Source organism: Mus pahari, chromosome 3, assembly GCF_900095145.1.
Source record: "Mus pahari chromosome 3, PAHARI_EIJ_v1.1, whole genome shotgun sequence".
Lineage (NCBI taxonomy): Eukaryota > Metazoa > Chordata > Mammalia > Rodentia > Muridae > Mus > Mus pahari.
In genome coordinates, this window is record NC_034592.1 from 46977258 (window position 1) to 47002846 (window position 25589).

The window sequence follows — 25589 nt, forward strand, 5'->3', positions numbered from 1 at the left end:
TCTCTCTCTCTCTCTCTCTCTCTCTCTCTCTCTCTCTCTCTCTCTCTCTCTCTCTCTCTCTTTCATTGGTGTATATATGGTGAATGTACATATCCATGTGTATGCAGATATTTATACGTTGGGAGTTTGGGTGTGTATGCACGCATGTAAACCAGAAGTTGGCACTGCGTGGCATTCTCAATTGCTTTTCTCCTTATTTTTTGAGCCATGGTCTCTCATTGAACCTGAGCCGGCTGGCCAGTGAGCTCTAGGGATCGGCCTGCCTCCTTCCTCCCCTCTGCAGGGGTTACAGACCTGACACCATGCCTATGTCTTTATGTGTATGCTAGGGATTCGAACTCAGGTCTCAGGCTTGCTGAGAAAGGACGTTATACTCACGGAGGCATCTGCCCAGCCCCAGCTTCCTCTTCATATACAGATCCCTTTAGGTCTTCTCTTATATCTGCCTAAATCACGACCCCTTTGTGGGGTCACGTATAAGGTATCCTGCATATCCTGCATATCATATGTTTACATTATATTTTATATCAGTAGCCAAATGACAGTTATGAAGTAGCAACAAAAATAATTTTATGGCTGGGAGTCACCTCGACGTGAGGAACTGTATTAAAGGGTCACAGCATTAGGAAGGTTGAGAACCACTAGTCTAAAGCTTTTCTCAGATCCTTTACGGATAATAATAAAGTAGTGAACAGACCAAAATACTGTTTTCCCGATGACCTTGAAATCCTAACACAAAACAGATTATTAGGTGAAAACGACTCAGTTCAGGTTTTAGGCAGTTCTTTGGTGATCAGAATTTTAGGGGATATATGGAGCTCTTTGACTGCCTTCAGAGAAATACTATGTCAGGGCTGACATCGTCACCAGTAAGAGAAGTGCCAGGCCTCTCCATGGAACCTGCCAGAAAATGATTTCCTGCTATAGGACAGTGTCAGACACACAACAGGTGCTTGGTATCTGCTGGGAGGATGTGTGAAGGGACAGCTCTCACCTTCAAATTCAGGTGTGAGATAGATTTATGTGAAGTTAGCGATCGTAATTATTCATGTAATAATAATTATTATATTCATACTGAGAACTGTTTGATGGAAGTAAATGTTAATTTCAATGTTCCATCTACTTACTGTTTAAGGAGTTTACAAACTGCAAAAAAGAGGAGGTGCTGCAAAACCTCTAGGAACATGATTGTTCTGACCTATGTATGACACAATACTGCCATAGTTAGGGTTACTAGTGCCGTGATGAAACACCATGACCAAGAGCAGTTTGAGGAGGGAAAGGTTTATTCGGCTTACACTTCCACATCACTGTTCATCATCAAGGAAGTAAGGACAGGAATTCAACAGGGCAGGAACCTGGAGGCAGGAACTGATGCAGAGGCCATGGAGGTGCTGCTTGCTGGCTTGCTCCCCATGCCTTGCTCAGCCTGCTTTCTTATAGAACCCAGGGTCACGAGCCCAGGGAGGGCACCTCCCACAATGGACTGCATCCTTCTCTATCCCTCACTAATTAAGAAAATGCCCAACAGCCTGATCTTACGGAGGCATTTTCTCCATTGAAGTTCCCTCATCTCAGACAACTCCAGCTTGTGTCAAGTTGACAAAAACAACAACAACAACAAAAAAAACAAAAACAACCCGAAACAAAACAAAAAATAGGCAGCACAAATATCAACATTTGTCCTCATTTTCTTAAAATTAATCCCTATTCAGTAATTAGAGAGCACAATTAAAATAAGCCAGACATAAAGAGCATCAAGACAACTATCCCATGTTTCTCTCTTATGTGAAACCTAGGTTTTACACACACACACACATTCACTCACATATACACTCACACACACATTCACATATACTCACATACATTCACACATTCACATACTTACATTCTCACATACATTCACAATACTCACACACCCTCACATTCTCACACCCTCACACACATTTACACACACTCACACTCACTCACAGTCTCACAACACTCACATGTACTCACACTTGCATATATATATATATATATATATATATTCACACTCACACTCTTATACACATTCGAACACATGCTCACATGCACTCACTCTCACACACTCACGAGATGGGGACTGCTGGAGGAAAGAGAGAGGACCAGTGTCAGGAAGAAGGAGATGACAGGGTAACGAGGTCTGACATGGTCAAAGCACGTGATATGCTTGAACAAAAAGTCATGATAAAACCATTAATGTGTATAGTGAATATACACTAATTAAAACCATCCCTATCCAAATGTTAGCTTTCCCTCTATAAATACGGTAAATGAAATAGTCACACCAGACAATAGGAAATGAGGTCATCTTAATTATCTCAGAAGGCCTGACGCAAACACCATCAACTCCCGAGAATGTACTAGGTTTCAGCAGAGCTGCATCCACGACAGACATCTAAAGATGTTGCTGCTGCTTCCTTCCCAAATGCCACTCAGACCCACACTGGTAGCATGTGTAATTACGAGTGCACATGTTTCTGCAAGTCTCAAAAGATACAGAAGTGAAACGTGTCAGAAAAGTAAGCGCTTTGAAATTTTCCTGTATGGTTGCTACAATTATTTTGTCAAGCTACCTAAGTAGCATTTCATGAGCTGTTTCTTGGGGGGAGCTTGACACCACATCCTGTGGCTGGAAAGAATGAGGACACCCATCAAGTCCTGGAGTCTCCTAAAACCCAGTCAGTGCTCCCCACCGCTGTTTGAGCAAAGAGAGGCTCTTTGTTCAAAATGTTTAATAAACTATTCAGATGGTTCGGACTAAAGCTACTTCTGCAAATCTGACATCTTGGATAAAGGGGAGATGGAAACACAAGAGTGTGCATCATGCTAAGGTCGCTAGCTCCATTCTGGTCACGTGATAGTGAGATTTGGCATTGATCCACAGTCTTCAAAGAGGTGTTTATTAGCTAAAGGAGCTTTAAAACGATCACTCTCCGGTGTAACCTTCCAGCCTTCCTCCTCCCCATCTCTCCAGCAGGATGGTCTACCCCACCACTGTCTACCAAAGTGGTGTTCATTCAAGTAAAAAACAAACAAACAAAATTTGTCTCTGGCCCCCCCCACATCCAATTTAGTTAGCAATGAATCTTGTTATTTGAGACACCTTGAATCTTTTCTCTTCTCGGCATAGTAACTACCTCTTGGTCAGCCATGGAATAGCCACCAAATGGTTTCTCTGCTTCTGTCTGTCCAATACATTCTGTACGCTACGAACAGGGTTATTTTCAAGTCAGGTTTTTCCACTGGGTCCTTGAAACACTCTGATGGCCCATATACCTTGGTATTTAAGTCTGTATTTTTTACTCCCCTTGTCCCATGTCCTATCACCTCCTTACTAATGGCCTCATGTTTGGCTATTGAAGATGACAGATCTTCACCAACCTTCAGACCAATGCGTACCTGTGTGGTTTTAGGGGAGGAAGCAGCAACGATCTCTCTAGGGCTTTGCCTACCTTTGTGTTTTTCTTAGAATGATTTTCCTCTGTTGTGTAAGGGTTTTTTGCTTCTTTGAAGTCCTAACTTAAACACCATATGTTCAGAGAGGTTCCCCACCCCTTTCCTGTCTGCAGCTCCCGCTCTGATTCCAGCTTTGTCTTTCTTTCCTCAGAGTTACCATGTGCATGGTAACAGGCATGGAAGCCCCATGAAGTGTAGGAACTGCCTCTCTTGGTCTGAACCATGACCCAAGTCCCTAGTATAGGTGGGCCTCAGTATCAGTGCCACAAAACTGACCACTGATCAAGTGAATCGACTTACAGATTGCTCGGCTGAGACGCACAGTTGTCTTCTGTTAGGAAGAATTCGAGGCTCCAGAGGGTACCAGTTAGTGAAGATGACAGAGGAGCCACTGGACCACGCAAAGGAAACTGGGATTTTATTGCTACTCAAACCAATCCACGTTTCTGATGCATTTTCTGTAAGAAATACATAGAGATTATAAGATATTGTTTGCTTATTTTTTATGGCTCACCCAGGTATACTCGCTCACATGTGATTCTTCTTGTTTATGTGATAAATCTTGTTTGAAACTCACTACGGAGTACTCCCCTAATATCCAGGTTTGCTCAATATAGGTCTTCTAAGGAAGGCAGAATGTGAGCTAAACCAAAAGCAAGCTCTGGCCGGAGCAAGTCATAGTTCTGGGACTCCAGAATGTGGGCTCCTCCACCGTGAGAAAAGTGACCTGAGCTATCTAGTTTTGCTTTTGTATAGAGAAAAGGAAAGTTAAGAGGCTAGTTGGATTTTGGAAAGGGGAACATCAAAACCACCCCCACCACTAACCCCACCCAGACTCTTTTAACATGGTGTAACGTGTGCGTGTGCGGTTTTCTTCTCTCCCTTCCCCTCAGCCCCTCTCAATAAAACAAGCAGAAGCTCCCCACAGAATGGCGGGGTTGCCAGAGACACAAACAGAAAACAGCGCCCCATGGATGCAGCGAGAAGCAGTAGGCAGCAGAGAGGCTTCAAGGGTCCTTGCTGATGCAGGGGACACTGCAGGAGTCTTTTAATTCCAAATGCAAAGGGTTAGGGAAAATGACCCAGAAGTATTTGTGTTTGGGGAACTAAAGTCTAACATTGCAAAGGTCACCAGCTGGAGCGGAGGGATTTTCTTTTTTTAAATAGTGGAAAATGAAAGCATAATTTCAAGGATTTTTTTTTTGGGGGGGGAAACACCATGTTTAATGTATGACATGGGGCCGGGGGGGGGGTAAGGGTTGGGAGGGCAGCTTGCTCTGAAGAGAGGAGGAGGGAAGGCTCAGGAGCCTGGAACCTCAAGTATGACACACAGCCCCAAAAACCACCGAGTCAAATAAGTCAAATTATTTACCTCAGACATTACCTTTAGGAGAGCATAGCACATGGCTATCCAGCAGCCATAAACAGATTTATGGGTTTAGGATTCACAGAAGTTCTAAGGAATGGCTTTATGACTTCTACCCCTTGAGATTCTTTTTCATTTATTTATTTTTTTTTAATTTTGAGAATTTAATGTGAGTATTATGTTTACATTGTTTCTACCCCCTTCTCTTTCCATCCATTCTGTGTTCCACTGTGCCCACTCTCTAATTCAATATGTATATATATATGTGTATGTGTATGTGTATGTGTATGTATATGTATATGTATATGTATATGTATATGTATATAATCTACTGAGTCCATTTAGTGTTGCTTGTATGTACATGTGTTTAGAGATGGCCATTTGGGACTGAATAACCTCTCATCCCTGAAGGAAACTGATCCTTCATCTCTCTGTAGCCATTAATAGCACATCATCTAGGACCCTGTGAGATTTCCCCTGACTATGTTGGCATCAGCTGGTACTGTCATTACACAGATCTTGTTAAGATTCCATGGGCGCCACTTCCCTATCGTATCTAGAAGCAGCAGCAGCTCACAGCCGACATCCTGGTTCTCTGGCTCTCAGAAGGAATCTTTCTGTTCCTTCTTCCATAATTTTTCCTAAGCCTTAGGTGTATGGGTTGGGTTGTATAGGTTGGGCCAAAACCAAACCAAACCAAAACAAAACAACCCAAAAAACAAAAACAAAAAAACCCAAAAACAAACAAACAAACAAACATATCTTATCTATTTGACAAATGTAAATATGTTACATAGCTTCTGGATATATAACTTACAAAAATCCAGTAAATTGTGTTTCTGTGTATTTTTTAGAAACTTTGACTATATGTATAAATATATATTCCATATATATTAGTATATACATCATATATATACCATAAATTATCACTTTAAAATAATTTAACTTCTTTTCAACTCTAATTAAAAAGTAGTTACTTATACTATTTCATAGGTCTTGAGGCAAAGGTCTTTGGTACTCACCATCCCTAAGGAGGTTTACAAGAAACTCCACCTCTGCCAGTGAGGCTATGTCCATCAACCCGCTGTCGTTAGATTGGCAAGAGTGCAGAGCCCCAAGCCAGCTCTTTTTGTCCTTGTTAAGTTTGTAGCATTTACGGTTGAAGGGAGTCCAGTCAGGATCACAGTGAGTGGCATGGTACTCCCAGGAGTCCTTTTCTGTATACATCAACACAAAGGACAGCATTTGCACAATCACTTCCAGTGTTACTCAATATCCTTCATACAGTCATGAGTATGATTACTTTTAGCAAGTAAAACACAAAATCGATTCCTAGCACCCACATAGTGGCTTACAACCACCTGTCACTCTAGTTCCAGGGGATCTGGAACCCCTTTTTGGGTTACATAAGCACTGGGCACACAGAGTACACATACATATATAAATACATGCATATAAGCATATACATATATACAAGCAGAGAGCATGAAAGGGGGGAGGGAGAGGAGAGGAGGGGAAGGGAGAGAGGGGGGAGAGAGGAGGGAGATGGGGGAGGGAGACTGTAACTGGTCTGCCGTTTAAAAAATGATCTCATATTATAAAAAGGCTGTTATGAAACATAATTTAAATGATATTCCAAGGATTTTATACAGGGTAGGTATCCTTATCCAGGAGCTAAAAGAGCCTAAAATTCTGTTCACTTCCTTTAGAACACAGATGGTGAAGTTTCATTTTATCATTCTCCTGGGGTCACTGTGGTATCTGCGATGTCATGCTGGAGGGGTGTACAAAACTTCTCCCTTGATTTTCACCGGACTTTCTTCAGAAGAGCTAAGAATAGCAGCTAGGCTGCTACAGTGGCCCCTTTTAGTATGAGCCAATGGGAAGGCAGGGAGGACAGCAGGAAGGAAGGCCTTTGATCCCTTCCCCACCTCCAAGCCCCACAGCACAGAGACCCCTCTTAGGGGAGGAAGACCAAATTAAGTGTAGGCTTACATTTGAGACCCAGCTCCCCTGGTGAAACCCAATGCTAAGCAGAGCCCTGCAACTCCCACCATAAAGCTATTAACTGTGGGCTGAGTCTTGCATTTGGCCAGGAAGCTGGCTGTAGCAAAATTGGCCTTCAGGAGGCAAGGCAGAGGTCAGGACGCCATCTGCTAGAGAGCAGAGGGAAAGCTAGCATAGAGCTTCCTATTGCAGCACAGCCTGGTGGCCATAGCTATGACTTAGGTTGATTCTTGATGACTGTAGAACCGGGCAGAACCCTTCAGTGTCTGACAGTGAGTGATGCATCTGGGTGTACCTGGCTCCAGGGAAAGGCTCATGGGGGCAGACTTCTCTCTCTAGATATTTTCTTAGTTCCTTTTGAACAACATACTAACTACACTGGGTAAAAGCTGACTTGGATTACTGCCTAATAAGAGTGACAGTGTACCAACATCCAGCTCTTAGCCAATTGAACTTGGGCATTATCTGGTGACAAATGGTTCAGAGAAAACAGGCATCCAGAATAGCATTTCTAGAAGGATTGGCACAAACAAAACTAGATTAGGAAAAGCAAGATAAACAGTCCTTTAGTGGCTAGACACTGCTGTATGACATTAAGTATTGGAAGTTTTCAGGAAGCCATGCCTGTGTCTGGTAGTCAAAAGAAAGTTTTAGAAGTGGACTAGCTAGTAATCAGTCTGGGAGAACTTCCATGGAAATTAAAACAGCTGCTTGAAAGAAGTGCATTAGACTTAAAAAAAATACACAAGGCATATATTAGCAGACTTAAGGGAGACTCCAATTTGCACCTCATATTTAGTGATATACAGACTGTCCACACTATAAGTCAACCACACAACTGCAAAGTCAAATTGCACCCGTGACCAAATTCCCCTAGAGACATCTACAGAACATTCAAACAGCTGCCTAATTCACAATTTCCCTCATCAGCATAAATTATTCTCCATGACAGATAATGTTCCTGGTCACAAGACAAGCCTTGACAAATCGACAAAAACTGAAATCACATCAACTACTTTTTTTTTTTCAACACAATGCAATAAAACTAGAATTCAAAAATGAAAAAGAGGAAGCTATACTTACTCATGGAAATTAAATGACTTATTTTTGAGCAGGCAATAAATCAAAAAATAAGAAGAAAATTTAAAAATTCTTTTGAAACAGGTGTATGTAGAGATTCAAAATACCAAGTTATATAGACTCAAGCAAACTTGGCCTTAGTGGGGAGGCGTATAGGGGTCCTCTGCCTACCTATGAAAGGTAGACACTCAGTGCCACGCCCATTCCCTTGCTGCACCTCAAGGAGTTGGTGAGCAAAACAAGAACAAACCGAACTCCAAATTGGTAGAGGGAAAGAATCATAAAGACCAGAGTAGGAATGAATGATATGGAGGTGACAAATTACAAAAGGTCACTGAAATTAGCTACTGGAATTCTCCGAATACAATAGACAAACCCTTAGCCGGACTAAGAAAGAAAAAGTTTAGGTAAAACCAGAGATGGAAAGGAAGACATTGGCACTTTGGGGTAAGATGGTAGACTAAAGGCTACCTCTGTAAAAACTGCAGTTTGACAGCTCTGAGCTCTGAAGCCACCATCTGTGAGTCACCGGGGTAGAGACTGAGAATTCTGAAGTCCAGAACGTGTATGTGATAACCACCACACCATTCCTGCAGCAGGCTCACGAACACTGTGGTGGTTTGAATAAGAATGGCCCCCATAGAATTTATGCTTGGACCCCAGTTGGTGGAAATGTTTGGGAAGAATGAGGAGGTGTGGCTTTGTTGGAGGACGTGTTTCATTGAGGGTGGGCTCTGAAGTTTCAAAGCCTCTTATTATTCTCAGCGTGCCCTCTCTGCTTCCTATTTATATAGGTCAAGGACTCTCAGCTGTTCCTGCCACCATATCATTGCATTGCTATCATAGGTTCTAACCCAATGACTGCAAGTCTAATTAAATGCTTTATTTTATAAGTTGCCTTGGTCATGGTATTTTGTCACAGGGTAGAAAAGGAACTAAGACATTACTCAAAAAGTAATATGCGAGGATGGGTTTTCTGCCCGTACTCATCCTAATGCTATGTTATCTTCCCGCACACTCCATTGTATTTGGGGGACAACCATCAGGTAAAAGTTTAGCCACCCCAGGGGATATGGCCAGGAGTCTGGGGAGGGTGAGAACATTTATCTAAGTCGTAGAATGCAAAGGTAAGCACGGCCAGCAGAGAAGGAAAACTCCCATTATGAAGACAACTGGGCGGACATTGACACTTGTCCAACCCAGCTTTAGCATCAACAAAACCAACAGGACGGCAAGAGTTTTCAGGTTCAGCCATCAACTCCTCCATGTTTGTAGCTGGCAGTGGCCAGTTTCTGGGGAGCCAGAAGGAAATGGCCCTGTTGCTCCTCTTATTCCCTCTGTGGGTTTAGCATTGTCCCTTCTGAACGTCCCCTGTACTTTTATGCTTTCATATTTAATTTCCTTTCATAGATTCATCAAATCTTGTTCTTGAAAGTTTTTCTATTTGGGGCAATATTTTTATACCCCTTCTCTCGTTCCCCCCTCTACCCTATTTAGGAGTATTATGAAATGTTATTGTTGTTGTTGGTGTTAAATATAGGGCCTCGGGGAGTCCAGGCTGGCCTGGAGCTCCTGCCAAGGATGACCTGAAGCTCTGATCCTCCTGCATCTACATTCTGGTGTATGTGGTACTTAGGGTTGAACCCAGAAACCCTTTATTGCTTTAACAAATGCTTCGTAGTATAAACTGCACAGAGAAAAGCTAAAAGCTTTCTCCTTGAGCTCCGTTACAAGAGTGCCCACTTTCACTGCTTCTGTCTAGTAGTTCCCGAAGTGCTCACTAAAGCAATCAAGCAAAAGAAGAAATTCAAATCAAAAAATTCAAATCAATTCAAATCAGAAAAGAGGGTTCAAAATTGTCATTGTATGTAGAGGCCATCATCTTATTATATATGCAGAGACACGACCAACCCCACAGAAAACTATTAAAAATATAACTGAATTCTATATAACACATCAAAAGTAAGGACTGTTTGGTCTGGCGCAGTGGCTCACACCTTTAATCCCAGCACTCTGGTCTCTGTGAGTTCAAAGCCAGACTGGTTTACAAAGTGAGGACAAAGTAAGGTCCAGGACAGCCAGGGCCGTTACACAGACAAACCCTGTTATGAAACAAACAAACAAACAAACAAACAAACCCCCACCACCAACAACAACAGTCAGGACTGTTGCTATTTGCTAACAGTGAATTATTTAATAAAGAAATAAAACCTGTTTAATACTGGGAATAAATTTAACCGATGAGTTGAAAAATCTCTGTGATGAAGTTTATAAAACAGTGAAAAAATTAAGGAGATTATAGAAATTGAAAGGCTATTCATTGTGCATGGATTGAAAGAATCATTATTGTCAAAGAGTTCACAGTAGCCAAAGTGATTTGAAATATCAGTGCAACTCTTAACAAAATACTAATGATGGTTTTCACAGAACTAAAAAAGGCAAGCCTTAATTTTATCTGGAATCATAAATCACTTAAACAGTAAAAACTGCTGTGGTGGTTTGAATGCTTGGCCCATGGAAAGTGGCACTATTAGGAGGTATGGCCTTATTGGAACAGATGTGGCCTTGTTGGAGGCCATGTCTCACTGTGTAGGCAGGCTGTGGGGTCTCCCAGTGCTCATGCTCCGCCCAGTACAGAAGAGAGACCCTTCTGCTGGCTGCCTTCAGAAGATATCTCCTCCTGGCAGCCTTCAGATCAAGACGTAGAACTCTTTGCTCCTCCAGCACTGTGTCTCCTTGAATGCTTCCCACCATGATGATAATGGACTGGACCTCTGAAACTCTAAGCCAGCCCCAGTGAAATGTTTTCCCTTATAAGAGTTGCCTTGGTCATGTTGTCCTTTTGTAGCAATGAAACCCTAACTAAGACAGAAGTTGGTACCAAGGACTGGTATTGCTGTGATAGGCCTGACCATGCTTTTGTTGGAAGAATGTGGATTCTGGGACTTTGGAAAGCAGTGGAATGTTTTAAGCAGGACTTAATGGGCCATTCTAATAGGAAAATGGAAGACAGTGGTGCTGAGGGTGATTTGAACGTTGGGGGCTTGACTCAAGAGGTTTCACAGAAGAAGAATTTTAGTATGTTACCCAGAGATCATGTTTGTGATATATGGTGAAGAATGAGTCTGCTGCAGCTAAAATAAAGAGATTTAGATGAATTGTACTGACAAAGGAAATCCGAAAAAAGCCTAGCATGGATTCTGTACTGTGGTTCACTCTTGTGAGGAGTGTTTTTGATTAAAGGTAACAAGCTGATCAAGGATAACAAGCTTAGAAAGGAAAAATACAGAATGTATGGTTCAAAGAGTAAAGGGGCATGAGGAAGTGGAATGGAGCTAAACTCTGAGTTCAAGGATATTGAATGGAATTAAGAGAGTGGAGACCTCGGTACGAGATCCTACCCAGCTAAGCTTATTGTTTGCAATTGAACAAGGGATACTTATATTATGCTAGGTGTTATTATTACTTGGTTATTGTTTTCATTTGGACATAAGGAGATATGATTGTGCATCAAATTGACAAGGGATGGATTGTGATGGTTATTCTCAGTCGTCAACTTGACTGTATTTGGAATGAACTACAATCCAGAACTTGTAAAGATCTTGTGAGAGGTAAAGAAAGGCTTAGGTCCATACATGGTGGTACACACTTTTAATCCCAGCATTCAGGAGACAAAGACATGAAGATCTTTGAGTTCAAGGTCAGTCTATAGAGCAAGTTCCAGGACAGCCAAGCTTAGCAGTGAAGGAAACTGCTGAAAACAAAAAGTTGGTAAAGATGTAGTAGAACAAAGGAGCCATGTTTCAGTATGGTGAGCAGCAGAACTTGGCAACTTTGGCTGTGTGGCTCTGGCTTTAGAGTCAAGAGTAGGAGGGGTTACTGCAACAATTGATGCTGGTGAGCTGGAGCTAGTGGTGGTTAAGAAAAGACCAGCTGCAGGATACCTGCCAAGGAAAGCTTCTAACTGAGTGGAACCAGTTCAAGAAGAAGTTTGTAACCGTCAACAAAGATGAAAAGATTGGGAGATCTGAAGAGCACTTTGTCATCAGAGATGGCGATACAGTTTTAATCATCACTGGGGTGAAATCTTCTGGTGTTTTCTGAGGGCACAAAGAAGCTGTGTTCTAGATACAGACATTGTGATGGCATCTGGACTTAGCAATGTGTAAGAATCACCCAGATGGTACAGTTTTGAAGGCATGCTGGGGTTATGGAGAGTAACTGAGGTTTGGCACTATGAGAGACCAAGAAAGCTATTGGTGAAGGTGCAGCCTGTTGTAGCTGACAGCCTAGTACTCAAGGGGTCATCCAAAGAAATTGAGGCTTGGCACCATGAAGAGAGCCTATAAGAGACTGTTGAACGGAGCTTAGTTGCAATGGAAGACCCCAATGTATTGGAGATGACAGTACCATGGGATAACCACCAAGAATAGCAGCAGCAGTGGAGTAGAGTTAATCAGAGCCTAGGGTGCTACAGAGGACAGAACTGGAGACGTAAGTTCTGAGCAGTGGGATACCTGCCAAAGAAAGCTGATAACAGGGAGTGGAACCAGCCCAAGAGGAAAAAGCTTGTTGCCGCCAACAAAGATGAAAAGAGCTGGAGATCTGAAGAGCATGTTGATGTCAACATGGAGATGCAGTTTCAAGTTTGCCCAGCTGGTTTTCTGTCTTGCTCTAGCCCAGTATTTCCTCACTGTGACATTTGGAATGGTATTGTAGATCCTGTGATGTTGGAAGTATGTGAACCGGTTTTTGATTTTGATTTTATAGGGGGTTAGAGTTAAGAGGTTGCATGAATCTTGGAAGGGACTTGGAAGTTTGGACTTTTAAACATTGTTGAGACTGTAACAGCCTATGGGGACTTTTGAAGTTGGACTAACTGTGTTTGAACAAGCCAATGGGGGCCGGGGAGTGGAATGTGGTGCTTGAATATCCTTGGCCCATGGGAAGTGGCACTATAAGGAGGTGTGGCCTTGTTGGAAGAAGTATGTCACTGTGTAAGTGGGCTTTGAGGTCTCCTAGTACTCAAGCTCCACCCAGTGTGGAAGAGAGACCCTGCTGGCTGCCTTCAGATCAAGATATAGAACTCTTTGCTCTTAGAGCACCACGTCTTCCTGGATGCTGCCACGGTTCCCACCATGACGACAATGGACCTATCTGAAACTGTAAGACAGTCCCGATTAAATGTTTTCCTTTATAAGAGTTACCTTGGTCATGGTGTCCCTTTGCAGCAATGAAACCCTAACTAAGATAACCATGCTAGGCGAAGAGAACAAAATTTAACTCTGGAAGATACTACAAAACTCTAGTATTCAAAGGAGTATGGGATTGGCATAAACACAGCCTCATTGACAAGTAGAACAGGATAAAGTACTAAGAAGTGAGTCCACGATCTTCAACGAAAGTTATAAGAGACCAGAGAAAGAGAAGTCTCTTCAATGAAAAGTGCTGGAGAAATGGGGTATCCACACGTGGAAAAGTAGAAATAGACCGTGTTCAGCATTTGCAAAATATCCAATAAAAGTGAGTTCATAACTTACATAAAGACCTTAAATTATGGAACTGTTTGAAGAAAAAGGGCAAGTACTTCAGGATATTGAAATGGGTGAGCATCTCTTGAACAGGAAGATTCTGAAGCATAGCAATTAAAAGTAATATCAGACAAATGAGTATTGTCAAACTAAAAAGAGTCTCTCTTTCTATGCACACACACACACACACAAACACACACACACACACATATATATATATATATATATATATATATATATATATATATAATTATATGAATTGAAATTAGTAATTCAAAAGAACAGCTGTACTTCTATGATCATTGTAGCATTGTCGGAACTTGGCCTGAGAATTGTGAGGAGAATTTTGAGTGCTTGTGAGAAAACTCCAAGAAAACAAGACAAAGTCTTGTGACATCAATTTCTTCAAAACATGGAATTGTTCTTGGAATGGTTTTCGTACCCCTCCCAGGTGTGGCAGAGGGGAGTGACTTTCCTTCAGATGCCTCGGTATTGCTTGTTGATGTTATTCAATTAAAAAGTTAAACTATCCTTTCTATGCATCCATGGAAAAACATGGTTTTTTGGTTTTTTGGTTTTTTTTCTTTTGGCCATGTGTGGCTTGTTTGTCTCTGTGACTGTATACAGCTTAACTAGTGAGAACTTTACTGGGGTGACCTTTCTTCACCCTCGGAGTATAAACGGTCTGATGCTTTGAGTAAATTGGCTTTTGCTTTAGTCCACCCATTTCTCAGCTCCATTCTCCCAGTCCTATCTCCTCTAGATCGGTGACATGGCATTATTTACTACAATAATCAAGAACAGAAACGGGAAGTATCACTTAGCAAACGAGTGAATAAAAAGATGTGATTCAGTCATAGGAGTGAAATCCTGTCATTTGGACGGCATGGTTGGCCCTAGATCGTTATGTTAGGTAAATGAAGCCAGGCACAGAGAGACATAGGCCACATGCTCTCCTTCACATATGGAATGTAATGACGTTCTCACCGATTTTGATGTCATCATTTTCACTTGTGGTGAAGTAGAGTGACAGAAGTGAGAGGCTGGACGGGGTGGGAGAGGCTATCCACAGCTGTGAGCTAGAGGGAACAGTGATGAACTGAGCATTCGGAAACTGGGAACAAGCACGCAGGTTTTCACTAACGATTAACATTTGAGGTCATAGGTATACTCAACCTGATTGAAATGAACAACGTGTACTTTATATATTCATCAATTCTGTACTGCACGAGCACATTAAAATTTTATTGTTATTTTTTAATGTATCATTTAGCAAAAAAAGATTCCTGGCAGCTCAGAAACGTAGTGTGATCTCACTAGAGTAAATTATCAGACCAATTCATTAACTAGATCCACTGATGACACCAGCAAGAGAGAGAGAGAGAGAGAGAGAGAGAGAGAGAGAGAGAGAGAGAGAGAACAAAAAATAAATGAAGGATGAAAGAAGAAATGGAGAAATAAAGAATGAAGAAACAGGGCCCGGTGAGGGCTCAGCGGGTAAGAGCACTGACTACTCTTCCGAAAGTTCTGAGTTCAAATCCCAGAAACCACATGGTGGCTCACAACCACCTACAATAAAATCGGATGCCCTCTTCGGGTGAATCTTATGTATAATAATAAATAAATATTTGGGAGAGCATGGGAATGACTGAAGCAAGCAGGGTTGACCAGAATGAGCAGAGGTCCTAAAAATTCAATTCCCAACAACCACATGAAGACTCACAACCATCTGTACAGCTACAGTGTAGCCATATACATAAAATAAATAAATAAATCTTTGGAAAAAAGAGAATGAAGAAACAAATCAGAAAGTAAACGACCATAACAGTCAAAAGCAGTTCTAGCTTGAAATAATGGAAAAATCGCTACATAAAGTTATGAGTGGACGCCTTTCCCCTCTCTCACACTATGCCCATTTCTCCAACACTGCTGGCGTCAACTGCCATTGGAGGGAAAAAAACAGAACCCAAGTAGCAGAGGCAATGTTTACAAGTTATCATTCAGTGTATTTTAAAATCTAGAGCTGTTTCTAATTATCCTTGTAATAATTCTTTAAAATTTGGCTGTGTTGTTATTTTGACTTTTAAGTTAAGATTAAAAGTTCCCACAGAAACCAAATGAGGCACGACACATTAAAAATGGAAATAATTAGGGCTGGGAAGATGGTCAGTGGGTAAGAGTGATGCTGTGCAAGCCAGAGTATGTGAGTTCAAATCCCCAGAGCCCGTGTAAAAAGTCAGGCATGAGTCTTATAATCCCAGTGTAGGAGGGGACTGCAGAGAGAGGATTGTTGAGGCTTGCTGGCTGCTAGTCCATCTCCAGGTTCAGTAAGAGGCACAGCCTCAGGGGAAAGAGTCAGAGAGTGAGAGAGCAGGACACCTGATGTCCTCTGGCCTCAGCATGTTCACACGGGTATGCGTACCCATACACACGTGCACATACGCCAAGGGTATACATCTTGTACAAAAACAAACTGATCACTGTCAACACATATGCCAGTACTCACTCATACTCATAGATGAATAAAAACGAGTGAAAACGATAGGCTTGGAGTAGATTATAACTAGGAACTATTTGTTTTAATTATAACCCAAATTCTGTTCATTATTTTAGCGGGGATAGCATATTACTAATGGGAAATTTGAAATGTGGCAGAAAGATGAAACTACTTCAGTAGAGATCTGGAGCTCTGTGGCATACCAGGTGACCCGGATCTAAACGGTGCATGGTAATATGTTGAAATAGCCTTAAGAGAGGCATTGGAATGGTTTCTCCACAAAGAAATGATAATGTTGGAAGCAATGGCTATGCTGGTCATTGCACAACACACATGGAGCAAAGCACATTGCACTCGATAATTATGCACAAGTATTATATGTTAAAAAGCGAACGAAAAGAAAATCAAAGAAAATCAGCATAGTAAAGGAACTGCTAAGTTATTCTCTTTTCCCTTTAAGTTTGAGGAGTCCCACATACAAAACTCAAAACTATAAAAGAAAGCACACGTCGGTTTCCTGATGTGGAATGATGAAGGGTGAAAATCTTTAAGAGAAAGGACAGGAATGTTGACTTGGCTCATGACCTTTGCTCTGGTTTTGAGCATTCCTGGTAGTCATGGTACTTCAGGATGGCCGGGGTCACTTTTACATTTTTATTCTTATAGCCACAAATGTGAATTTTCCAAGTCCTAATTATGAATCATTTACAAAAACAGAGAAATTTGAAGGGGTGGAGGGGACATGTCAACATCCAAAGGACGACTGAAGGAGCACTTACCCAGGATTCCCTGCGAAGTGTGGTTTAGATCCCGTTTGCATATATAAGGCAAGGTGGACTCGCAGTCCCTGCTCCTCCAGACAGCTGAGGCAACATTCAAGGTTCCACAATGATGCTCAACAAATGGCCCAGGAGTTATCTCTGAAAATCAATATACACAGAAATGCAGCTGCAGCACAGAAGGTAGCCCTTCTCTTTGCCTCCATAGCGCCCCCTACAGGACACTCACTATAATGGTCTGTGATTTTGAAGTTCAAGTCTAGACCTGACTAGAGAACTACTTTGGTTGTATCAAAGCAGAGGAAACATTTTGCAATTTGTTGCTATTTTGAAAATGGCAGTCTATCTTTGACCCCCTACCCCCCATAGACCTGTGATGTTAGCTGAATAGATTATCTTTCTGGCTTCTGCCTTCTGCAAAGCTTGCCTTGTATACATCAGGAAGAATAAAACAATATTTATAAACCCCTAGGTGTGGGGGCATACACCTGCAATCCCGGCACTTGAGAGGTCAAGGCAGAAGGACTGAGAGTCTAGGCTTGCTTGGGTAACATAGGAGAACCTGACCCAAGAAGGTAAACATTAACCACTCTCAGAATAAAATGTTTTTGTGGGACTGCGGTGTCTTAAGTCTGCAGCATACCCACCCCAGCATGTGGAAGGTACATAAGGTGCTGCGGGTACCTTGGCTCCAGTTCAGGTAGCTGAGTGGTGTTCCATCAGACCACTGCCAGCCAGCCTTCTCATCCAGCTGATTCAAACCAATCCACACTTCTTTGACTACCTTGCTCAAGCGCTCTGAAAAGAAAGTCACGGCATTTCAACAGAAAAGCGAATAGACAACACAAGAAAGTCAAAGTCAATGCTTCACTGCTTTCTTGAACTATTTTGTCGTGTCATAAAGCCATAGGTAATGCCAGACTATGATAGAAACAGATGTCATGACCCCTTTGCTGGGGCTTCGGTGAGACAAAGCAGGGTTCTGGAGAACTACTGATAGCAATAAGCAATACCACGCTCTGGTCTATGCGGAGGTGTTCTGTTCGGAATGGGAGGCTCTCCCAATTCTTCCAGCTCACATACTTCCAGTTTTAGATGTTGGAGGCGGAGATGATCATTGCCACGCTCACAGAGTGACCACAAGCGCTCACACTGGGGTGAACTGAAGGCCAAGCAGAGCTGCTGAAGGAAAGCATCAGAGAGCAGGAGCCCAGGGTTCTGAGGCCTCAGCAGGGGGGACCCAGCCTGGGGGCCCACACACTTGAGAAGAGGATTTTTGTGGTTCTGTGGTCCCTGCTTCTAAACATGGCACAGCACAGCACAGCAGCATCTCCCCAGTTAATCCAACCCTGATTCTTCAACGGATACTGTAAATAAACAGGCCTAACATGCTTACACAGAACAATGTGCCCAAAGAAATTCCATAATTATGGTTTTTCTTTTAGTGTGCCTAAATTGGGAAAAAAAAACCTTTTTTTTCTTCCTAGTATGAATGTACTACTTGTACAATAAAATTTTCAGTGAAAATGGCTAATTCTGTGGCCTCTCAGATATTGCTGTTTTGACATGTCTTCTGTAAAGGCAAGCACCGTTTTCTTCCGATTCATGTGCTTCAAATAATTCACCCACTCTCTTCCTCGTCTTCTCTTCTCTTTCTCTCTCCTTGCCTCTCTCTTTATCACTCTGTCTCTCCATGTATCTCTCTGCCTTTCTCTTTGTGTTTCTATGTGTGTCTGTCTTTGTTTCTATTTGTGTGTCCTTCCTTCCTTCCTTCCTTCCTTCCTTCCTTCCTTCCTTCCTTCCTTCCTCCCTCCCTCCCTCCCTCCCTCCCTCCCTCCCTCNCCTCCCTCCCTCTTTCTTTCTTTCTTTCTTTCTTTCTTTCTTTCTTTCTTTCTTTCTTTCTTTCTTTCTTTCTTTCTTTCTTTCTTTCTCTGTCTTCTTTCTAAACACAGGGACTGAGCCTGAAGTTGCAGGCAGGTTAGATCCAGAGTGTCTGGACTTGTTTCCTTCCTATCATTTCAGAACAGTAATTAATTGCAGCCCCTTTACTCTCCCAGGCTCCTCAGTTTGGATCATAGGTTGTGTGGTTATCAGGGAAAGGACTCAGTGTAGTCTCATGTTAAGTCTGCTGCTCAAGTTAAAGTTAAAGTCAGCAATTAAGTCCTCAACAATTGGACATTTCTATACATAGTGGAAGTTTGAGGAGACTGGACACTTAAAAAAAGAGTTAAAAGGTGCCCAAACACTAAATAGAACATATTATATATGAGCTCCATAACCAAGTTTTTGTGGCATTATATCCAGTCTCTGCTTAAACCAGTTAACCTTCCCATGAGGTCGGAGTAGATTGGAAGATTCACTGACAGGACATGGAGAAGTGATATTGTAAATAACATAATTCACATATTAATTATTCTTAGAATTATTCCATGTACTCAAAACCATGCAATTGTGCTTACTGATACACATAAAAGGATCATAAAATTTGTAATTAGTGCTTAAAATTACACACACAGAAACAAAAACGAACAAAAAAAAAATCACCCAACAAAACTATAAACCCAACCCCTCTCCCCTAGTCTGTTTACCTTTATAGCTAAGTTTACCCTTAACACGTGAATACAAACTCAGGACTAAATTCCTTTGGATGTTTCTTGTCATTTGTGGCAGCCTAGATAATTCTTTATCTCACAATTTGGTGACTAGCTAGAGACGTTAGACTCCTTTCACTACTAAAATAATACTAAAAATACTTTGGTTAGGACGATTTCTGTCTTTATGAATAGACTTCTATTTTCCCAAACAATCCCGAAAGCCTAATTATAGAACTGAAATGTTTAAATAAAAGCCATTGACATATCTTATTTTTTTTTAAATTGCTATTCAAGCTTGATGAATAGGTACAAATTCTCCCATGAGAAACTATGGCAGTTAAGATAGATAACAACTGTAATTCATAAATGGTGTGCAAGCTTTTGCACAAGACTCATTACACATTAGTAATGATTTGGGAAATTGTCATTTTATTCCAAGAAGATTCATTCAAATTAGTTTTGACGATAATTCCCCACTTGTGCAGAGCTGGGGAGGAAGGCTGAGCAGGCACTGTGCATCCATTTATCTCAGTCCTTCTGGACGATGTCTCTGCCTTTGTAAAGCCGTAAGTGCGCCTCTCTCACCATCCAGTGAACCTCCTTCTAAGAATACAGATAAAGTAACTGGGATGCAGCACGTGTATGTGTGGGAATGGTTGGCAACAGCAATAAACAAGTATCAAAGTAATTTTATCTGCCTACTCCAAAGGCAGATTGAGAGATTGATATGTTACTACAAGTTACACTACCCGGTAATAATTAAAATGAGATGTAGGCCGGAAAAGATGTTTCAGTGAGTAAGAGTGCTCATTCTGCAAGCACGAGGGCCTGAGGTCGCCTTCCCAGAACCCACATCAGAAGCTGCACATGCCTAGTAAGCTTGTGACCTCAACATTTTGGGGCAAATATAGGAAGACTCAAGGATCTCACTGGCCAGCTAGTCTAGCTGAGCCTGTGAAATGCTGGTCCAGTGAAAGATGCTGTCTCAGGAGAGGAAGGCAGGGAAGAATGCAGAAAGGCACCTGCCATCTGGATCTGCCCTCCAACGGTGTGTGCAGGGACATATGCATCTGCATATATATATATATATATATATATATATATGCAGAACTATATATCCATCTTTGCAGACAGGAATACATACAGATAAATTAAATACGCAGATTATAAAATTATGCACACAGCTGTTAAGTGGTCAGCCCACACCGTTTGTTATGCACGCCAGACACTTTCCTAAGGCTTCCTCTGTATTATAAGATACATTGTATACCACCAACTAGTTACTATCATTATTTCCACTTCCTAAAGGGGAAAGCTGAACTGTCAAGAGGCTAACTCTCTTCTTGAGTAACCCTGCAAGCAGTGTTGGTGGTGGCAGGGCTCAGGCACAGAGCGGAGTCTCTCTCTTCTGTCTGTCCGTGTACTGGAAAGTACCTTGGACTGCACAGGCTCCTTGTGTTTTTATACTGTACTGACCTCTATAGATACTCCTGGCTAGGTCTTATTTGTTGTAGTTACCAATCTGACAGAAGCCAGAGTCGTTTGGAATGGGGGAGATCTCAACTGAGAACATTCTTCCTTCAGATTGTCCGGTAGGCAAGTGTTGTAGGGCATTTTCTAGAGTCATCATTGATGTGGGAGGGTCCAGCCCACTGTGAGTGGTGGCACCCTTTGGGCAGATGGTCTTCAGTGGTATATGAAAGCAGGCTAAACAAAGCCAGGACGCAGCACTCGTCCATGGCCTGTGCTTCAGTTCCCTCTCTAAGTTCCTGCCCTGGCTTCCCTCAGTGTACAAGGAACTAAACCCATAAACCCTCTCTTCCCCAAGTTACTCTTGGTCGCGGGGTTTACCTCAGCAGCCACAGCAGTATGTCTGCAGGCATATTTACTTGCCTTGGCAGAGCATGGTTATCCCTAAATTGTAGAACTATGGCAGATTTTTTTTTTCCAGTTGCTGTCCTTTTTATATGGCTGAACTTCAAAGGCTAAAATAAAAATTGTATCTGAAACAATTGTTAGTATGTGTGTGAAGGTGCCTGCGCGCAGTGGTGAGTGTGTTGGGACACGGACAGCTCTTAAGACTTGCTTCTTTCCTGCTGCATCCTGGGATCGGAGGATTGAACTGAGGTCATCAGGCATGCGCACAAGCACCTCTCTCCACCCACTGATCTACCCGGTCAGGTGGAAGAAACACACTTTCCAGCTCATTTTCACAGTTCTGTTTGAGGCAGAAAACAAAGATGGGAAAAATGGTGGGCGCGTGGAGGGAAAGCACAGGGAAAAAAAGTCTTTCATCCCAGGATTGGTTTATCCATCCTACGGACGGAGACAGGGAACCTCAGGCACCACTGACCACTGAGAGGCCCAAAGTTGTTTACGGAGACAATAAAAGTTTTTTTTCTCAAGTTACCTTGTCAAAGATAAGAAACAAGTTGTGTATACTTTAGCCTAAAGTTATATAGAACTTTGAGCTCCCCACATTCCCCTCCCCTCCTAAATCTAAACAGTACCTTTCATAAACCACCTCAGAACTTTGTTCAGAAGAAAAGTATTTAAAGCAAAACAAATATCAATTTCATTTTTAAAAAATTATTAATAATTAATAATAATAATTAAATTTTTTGTACACTATTGTTTTGTCTGCAGGTATGTCTGTGTGAGGGTGTTGATGCCCTGGAGCAGGAGTTATAAGTAGCTGTGAATAGCCATCCAGATTTTGGGAACTGAACCCAGGTCCTCTGGAAGAACAGCCAGTGCTCTTAACCATTGAGCCATCTCTACAGCCCCAGAAGAAAATTCTTGAACTTTTAACATTGGTGTAGAAATGTTTTGAAATGGGGGAAGAATGATTTCTGAGCAATCTTTAGAGATGTAACTTGAGTCCAGTAAAATTCTACAAATACTTATTGCAAAGATAACTAGATAGATGCTCTCGTGAGAAGCTGGTATCATTGTCTGGGTCTGCCTTATTTTTTCCTGGGTGCTTCTCTATTAACCCCCGTGTTTAAGATCATGTTAAAAATGTCATTTAATAAATCGCTAATTCTGCTTCATATTGGGCCACCTATATACTCTTTTTTCCATTGAACAACAAACTCTGGCTTTGTTTGAATGGAGGTTCCTAATGGGAAGGCACCCCTTCAGGCTGATGTGGAGGATGGAGTGTTCCTGAGCTTCTGTACTTTTCACCATTGACAACATGGGGGCTTGTCTGGGACCCAAGTAAATCACTGGTGGGTTTCGTTAGCTGTTACTTGGCTGATCAGCGTTGATAACCACAGCTTGTATTTCATCTTGGTTTGTTTCTGTTTTCTGGCCAAAGACCTATTTGATGTTTATTAAAATAAGTGTTATTAGAAATGAAGATAAAAATCTCCCACCAGGCTGGAGAGATGGCTCAGCGGTTAAGAGCACTGACTGCTCTTCCGAAGGTCCTGAGTTCAAATCCCAGCAACCACATGGTGGGTCACAACCATCGTAATGAGACCTGACGCCCTCTTCTGGTACATCTGAAGACAGCCACAGTGTACTTAGACATAATAATAAATAAATCTTTATTAAAAAAAAATCTCCCAGTGTTGTCTACATCCCATCCTTGGATCAGATGAAACAATGCATAGCTTATCTAGAAGGACATTTCCAGGAGATCTGATTTACCAGTGTCTAGCCATGCTGTTGCTTTAAGGAGAGCAGGCTGAGACACCATAGGGAAGCTGTTGCCCCAAACAGCACATTCCAGGCTGAAACATACTAGAAATGGCCACTTCTAAATGTTGTTTTGACCCTGTATCTCAAGATCTATGTGTCTTTTAATAATCTCCAATATTATCATATTGTGCATCCATAAAATTATTTTCATTGTCAAAGCACAGTTTTGCCTGAGTGGAAGTCCCTAAGGGAAAGGGACCACATTAGTCAGATGTGGGAACAAAGTAAAGCTGTTTCCCATCCCCATTACTGCTGTCCCTTTGAAATAATATTGTCTTATATGTGCCGGTGTTGTTTTATTTCTCCACTAATGTTAAGGTTTTGGTATTTACCAAAGGGCCTGTGATGGGCCTGGACACCAGGATGGATAAGCTAGCAACAAGTAGACTGTGTAATTATTTACCATTGGGATTGAGTGTCGAAATTCTGCAGGGGACAAGAATTGGTACTTATGCTGAAAAACTCCTCTGCACCACCTGCCAGAGTTGTTGCTCACCTGGGTCACGTGCTATAGTTTCAAATTCCCTTCCCCAAGGGGGGACCTGAGGCGTATTAAGTGGTGTGAGAATGAATGGTACAGTGTTCATGGAAAACACATCCGGGATGAGAGAGCTAGCAAGATGGCTCAGTGGTAAGGGCACTTGTCACCAGGTATGACCAAAGTTTGATCTCCAGAACCCATATGCTTGAAGGAGAGAACTGACTCCTAAAAAAATTCTCCTCTGATATCTGCATGTGTACACACATGCACACACACACACGCACACACACGCACACATACACACACACACTCAAAAATGAAGGTTTTAGAATTCAGAATTAGAATTTGGGCTATATTAAGAAAAGAAAAACAATGTTAAGGATACTTTTTTTTTTTTTTTTTTACATCCAAGGATAGAATTGCCCACAGTAGCCATTTTATTGCATTGTTATCCATGTGCGTCATTTCTGTACTTACTCCTTATGAAAGCTTCCTCATCTTCATCTGCCATGCTTAGCAGAGCGCCTCCTTGCATCAGGCATGAAGAATGGGCCTGGTTCCAAGACAGAGACGAAAGCAGGTTGAACTGGTAGCAAATGTGTGAACTGCCATTCCTTTGCCACGTAGCGTCACAGAACACCTTCATAGAGGCTGAAAACAAAGTCCATTAAAAACACTCATGACAGTGTTCTCTCCACAGTGATATCTAAGATGCATTTGAATAAAATGGCTTCAGCGTGCATGCTCTCAAACTTCAGTGCCTTGACTAGGTCTTTATACGCATTGCTGTTCCATTAATATCTTACAGTAAAACGCATCCTAAATTTACCTAAGGATGCTCAAGAGATGATCAGTAAAGAATCTGTGGTACTTTCAAGGGAATAAGAGAAGTTAGTTTTAAGAGAAAGAAGTGGAAATGAGGGTTTTTTTTGAAAATAATATTTTGATTATTTAATAAGCAAGCATTTAGAACTTCATGTTAGACATGAGAGTTAAACATTTTCTTGGGATAGACCTTAATGCTGTTCCCCAAACTAATAGCAAACTGCCAAGATGGAGTGAGTGTGATGTAGGAGCTATGTGTTAAACACAAACATGGTTTCACCTGGCATAAGGACAATGATGCCAGCGTTAAGTAGTTCTTTCAGACAAACAGAAACAAAAATCCACTTTTAAGACACTGGCCAAGATTTCATAGTATGCTCTAAAATAAACTTAATAGAGTATGAAGTGTAGATCTGAAATCTGGAGTTTATTGAAATGACAGGAAGCAAAGGCCTAGCTGTGTGCTTTTGCTAAAGTTCTAAACCAACTCCCAAGGTGAACCAGTTCTCAAACTCAAACTCAGTCGTACAAAGTGTAGGAAATGTGAACTGCATATGTATAACTGATGGACAGGCAACATGCTACAGTCTAGACTGTTCTTTTCCTCCAAGTATAGTCCTGAAAGTAAGGTGACAGCAGGACACTTCCCACGACAATTTGGTACATCATGCCTGTAGGGTGCCCTCTTCAAATGCATCATGTATATCACCACATTGAAGACTCCTAGATGCCTGCTTAGCACTAATTCAATATACATCACACTGACTTGACAATGAAATCTTTCTTGTGTGCTCCCCCCTTTTTTTTTAACCTAGGATACTTAGATAACGCCCTTGAAAAATGTGGAAGTTGGATTTCAAGTCTAGTTACTGCACACCTTTTCAAGAACCAAATTAGCTAATTGGAAGTTAGTTAATAATTTACAGCTAGGGACATCTACAGTATTTCCTGGCTGATACATGTATTTATAAATGAGTTCAGTATTAAAGACAACAGAAAAAACGATTGTCACCAAACAATGTTTAAGGGAGGGAAGGGAAGAGGAGATGAGAGAAAAGGGAAAATTTTAGAAACCATTTTGCTGGGGTGGCTAGAATGTTCTGATTGAGATGGAGTCCTTCATCGTTGGCTTTAGGTGGAATGGTAGACCTTCCCTGGAATGGCCAATACACTGGGTTTAGATTTTAGATAAGCCATGCTCCCTCGGTGTGACTGCTGAGACCCTGAAAGTTGATTGGCAA

General features: G+C 41.8%; 1 protein-coding gene across 1 annotated transcript in view; it reads right to left on the minus strand.

Moving 5' to 3' along the window:
• The window catches only part of Pla2r1 (phospholipase A2 receptor 1), a 126618-nt gene that overhangs the window by 72576 nt on the left and 28453 nt on the right, over positions 1-25589 (minus strand). Inside the window, exons 4-8 of the mRNA XM_021194027.1 lie at positions 24001-24174; positions 17425-17538; positions 16741-16881; positions 5869-6063; positions 3781-3938 (exon numbers count right to left, since the gene is read on the minus strand). Coding sequence (XP_021049686.1) covers positions 3781-3938; positions 5869-6063; positions 16741-16881; positions 17425-17538; positions 24001-24174 — 782 coding nt within the window. The remainder of the gene's footprint in view (positions 1-3780; positions 3939-5868; positions 6064-16740; positions 16882-17424; positions 17539-24000; positions 24175-25589) is intronic.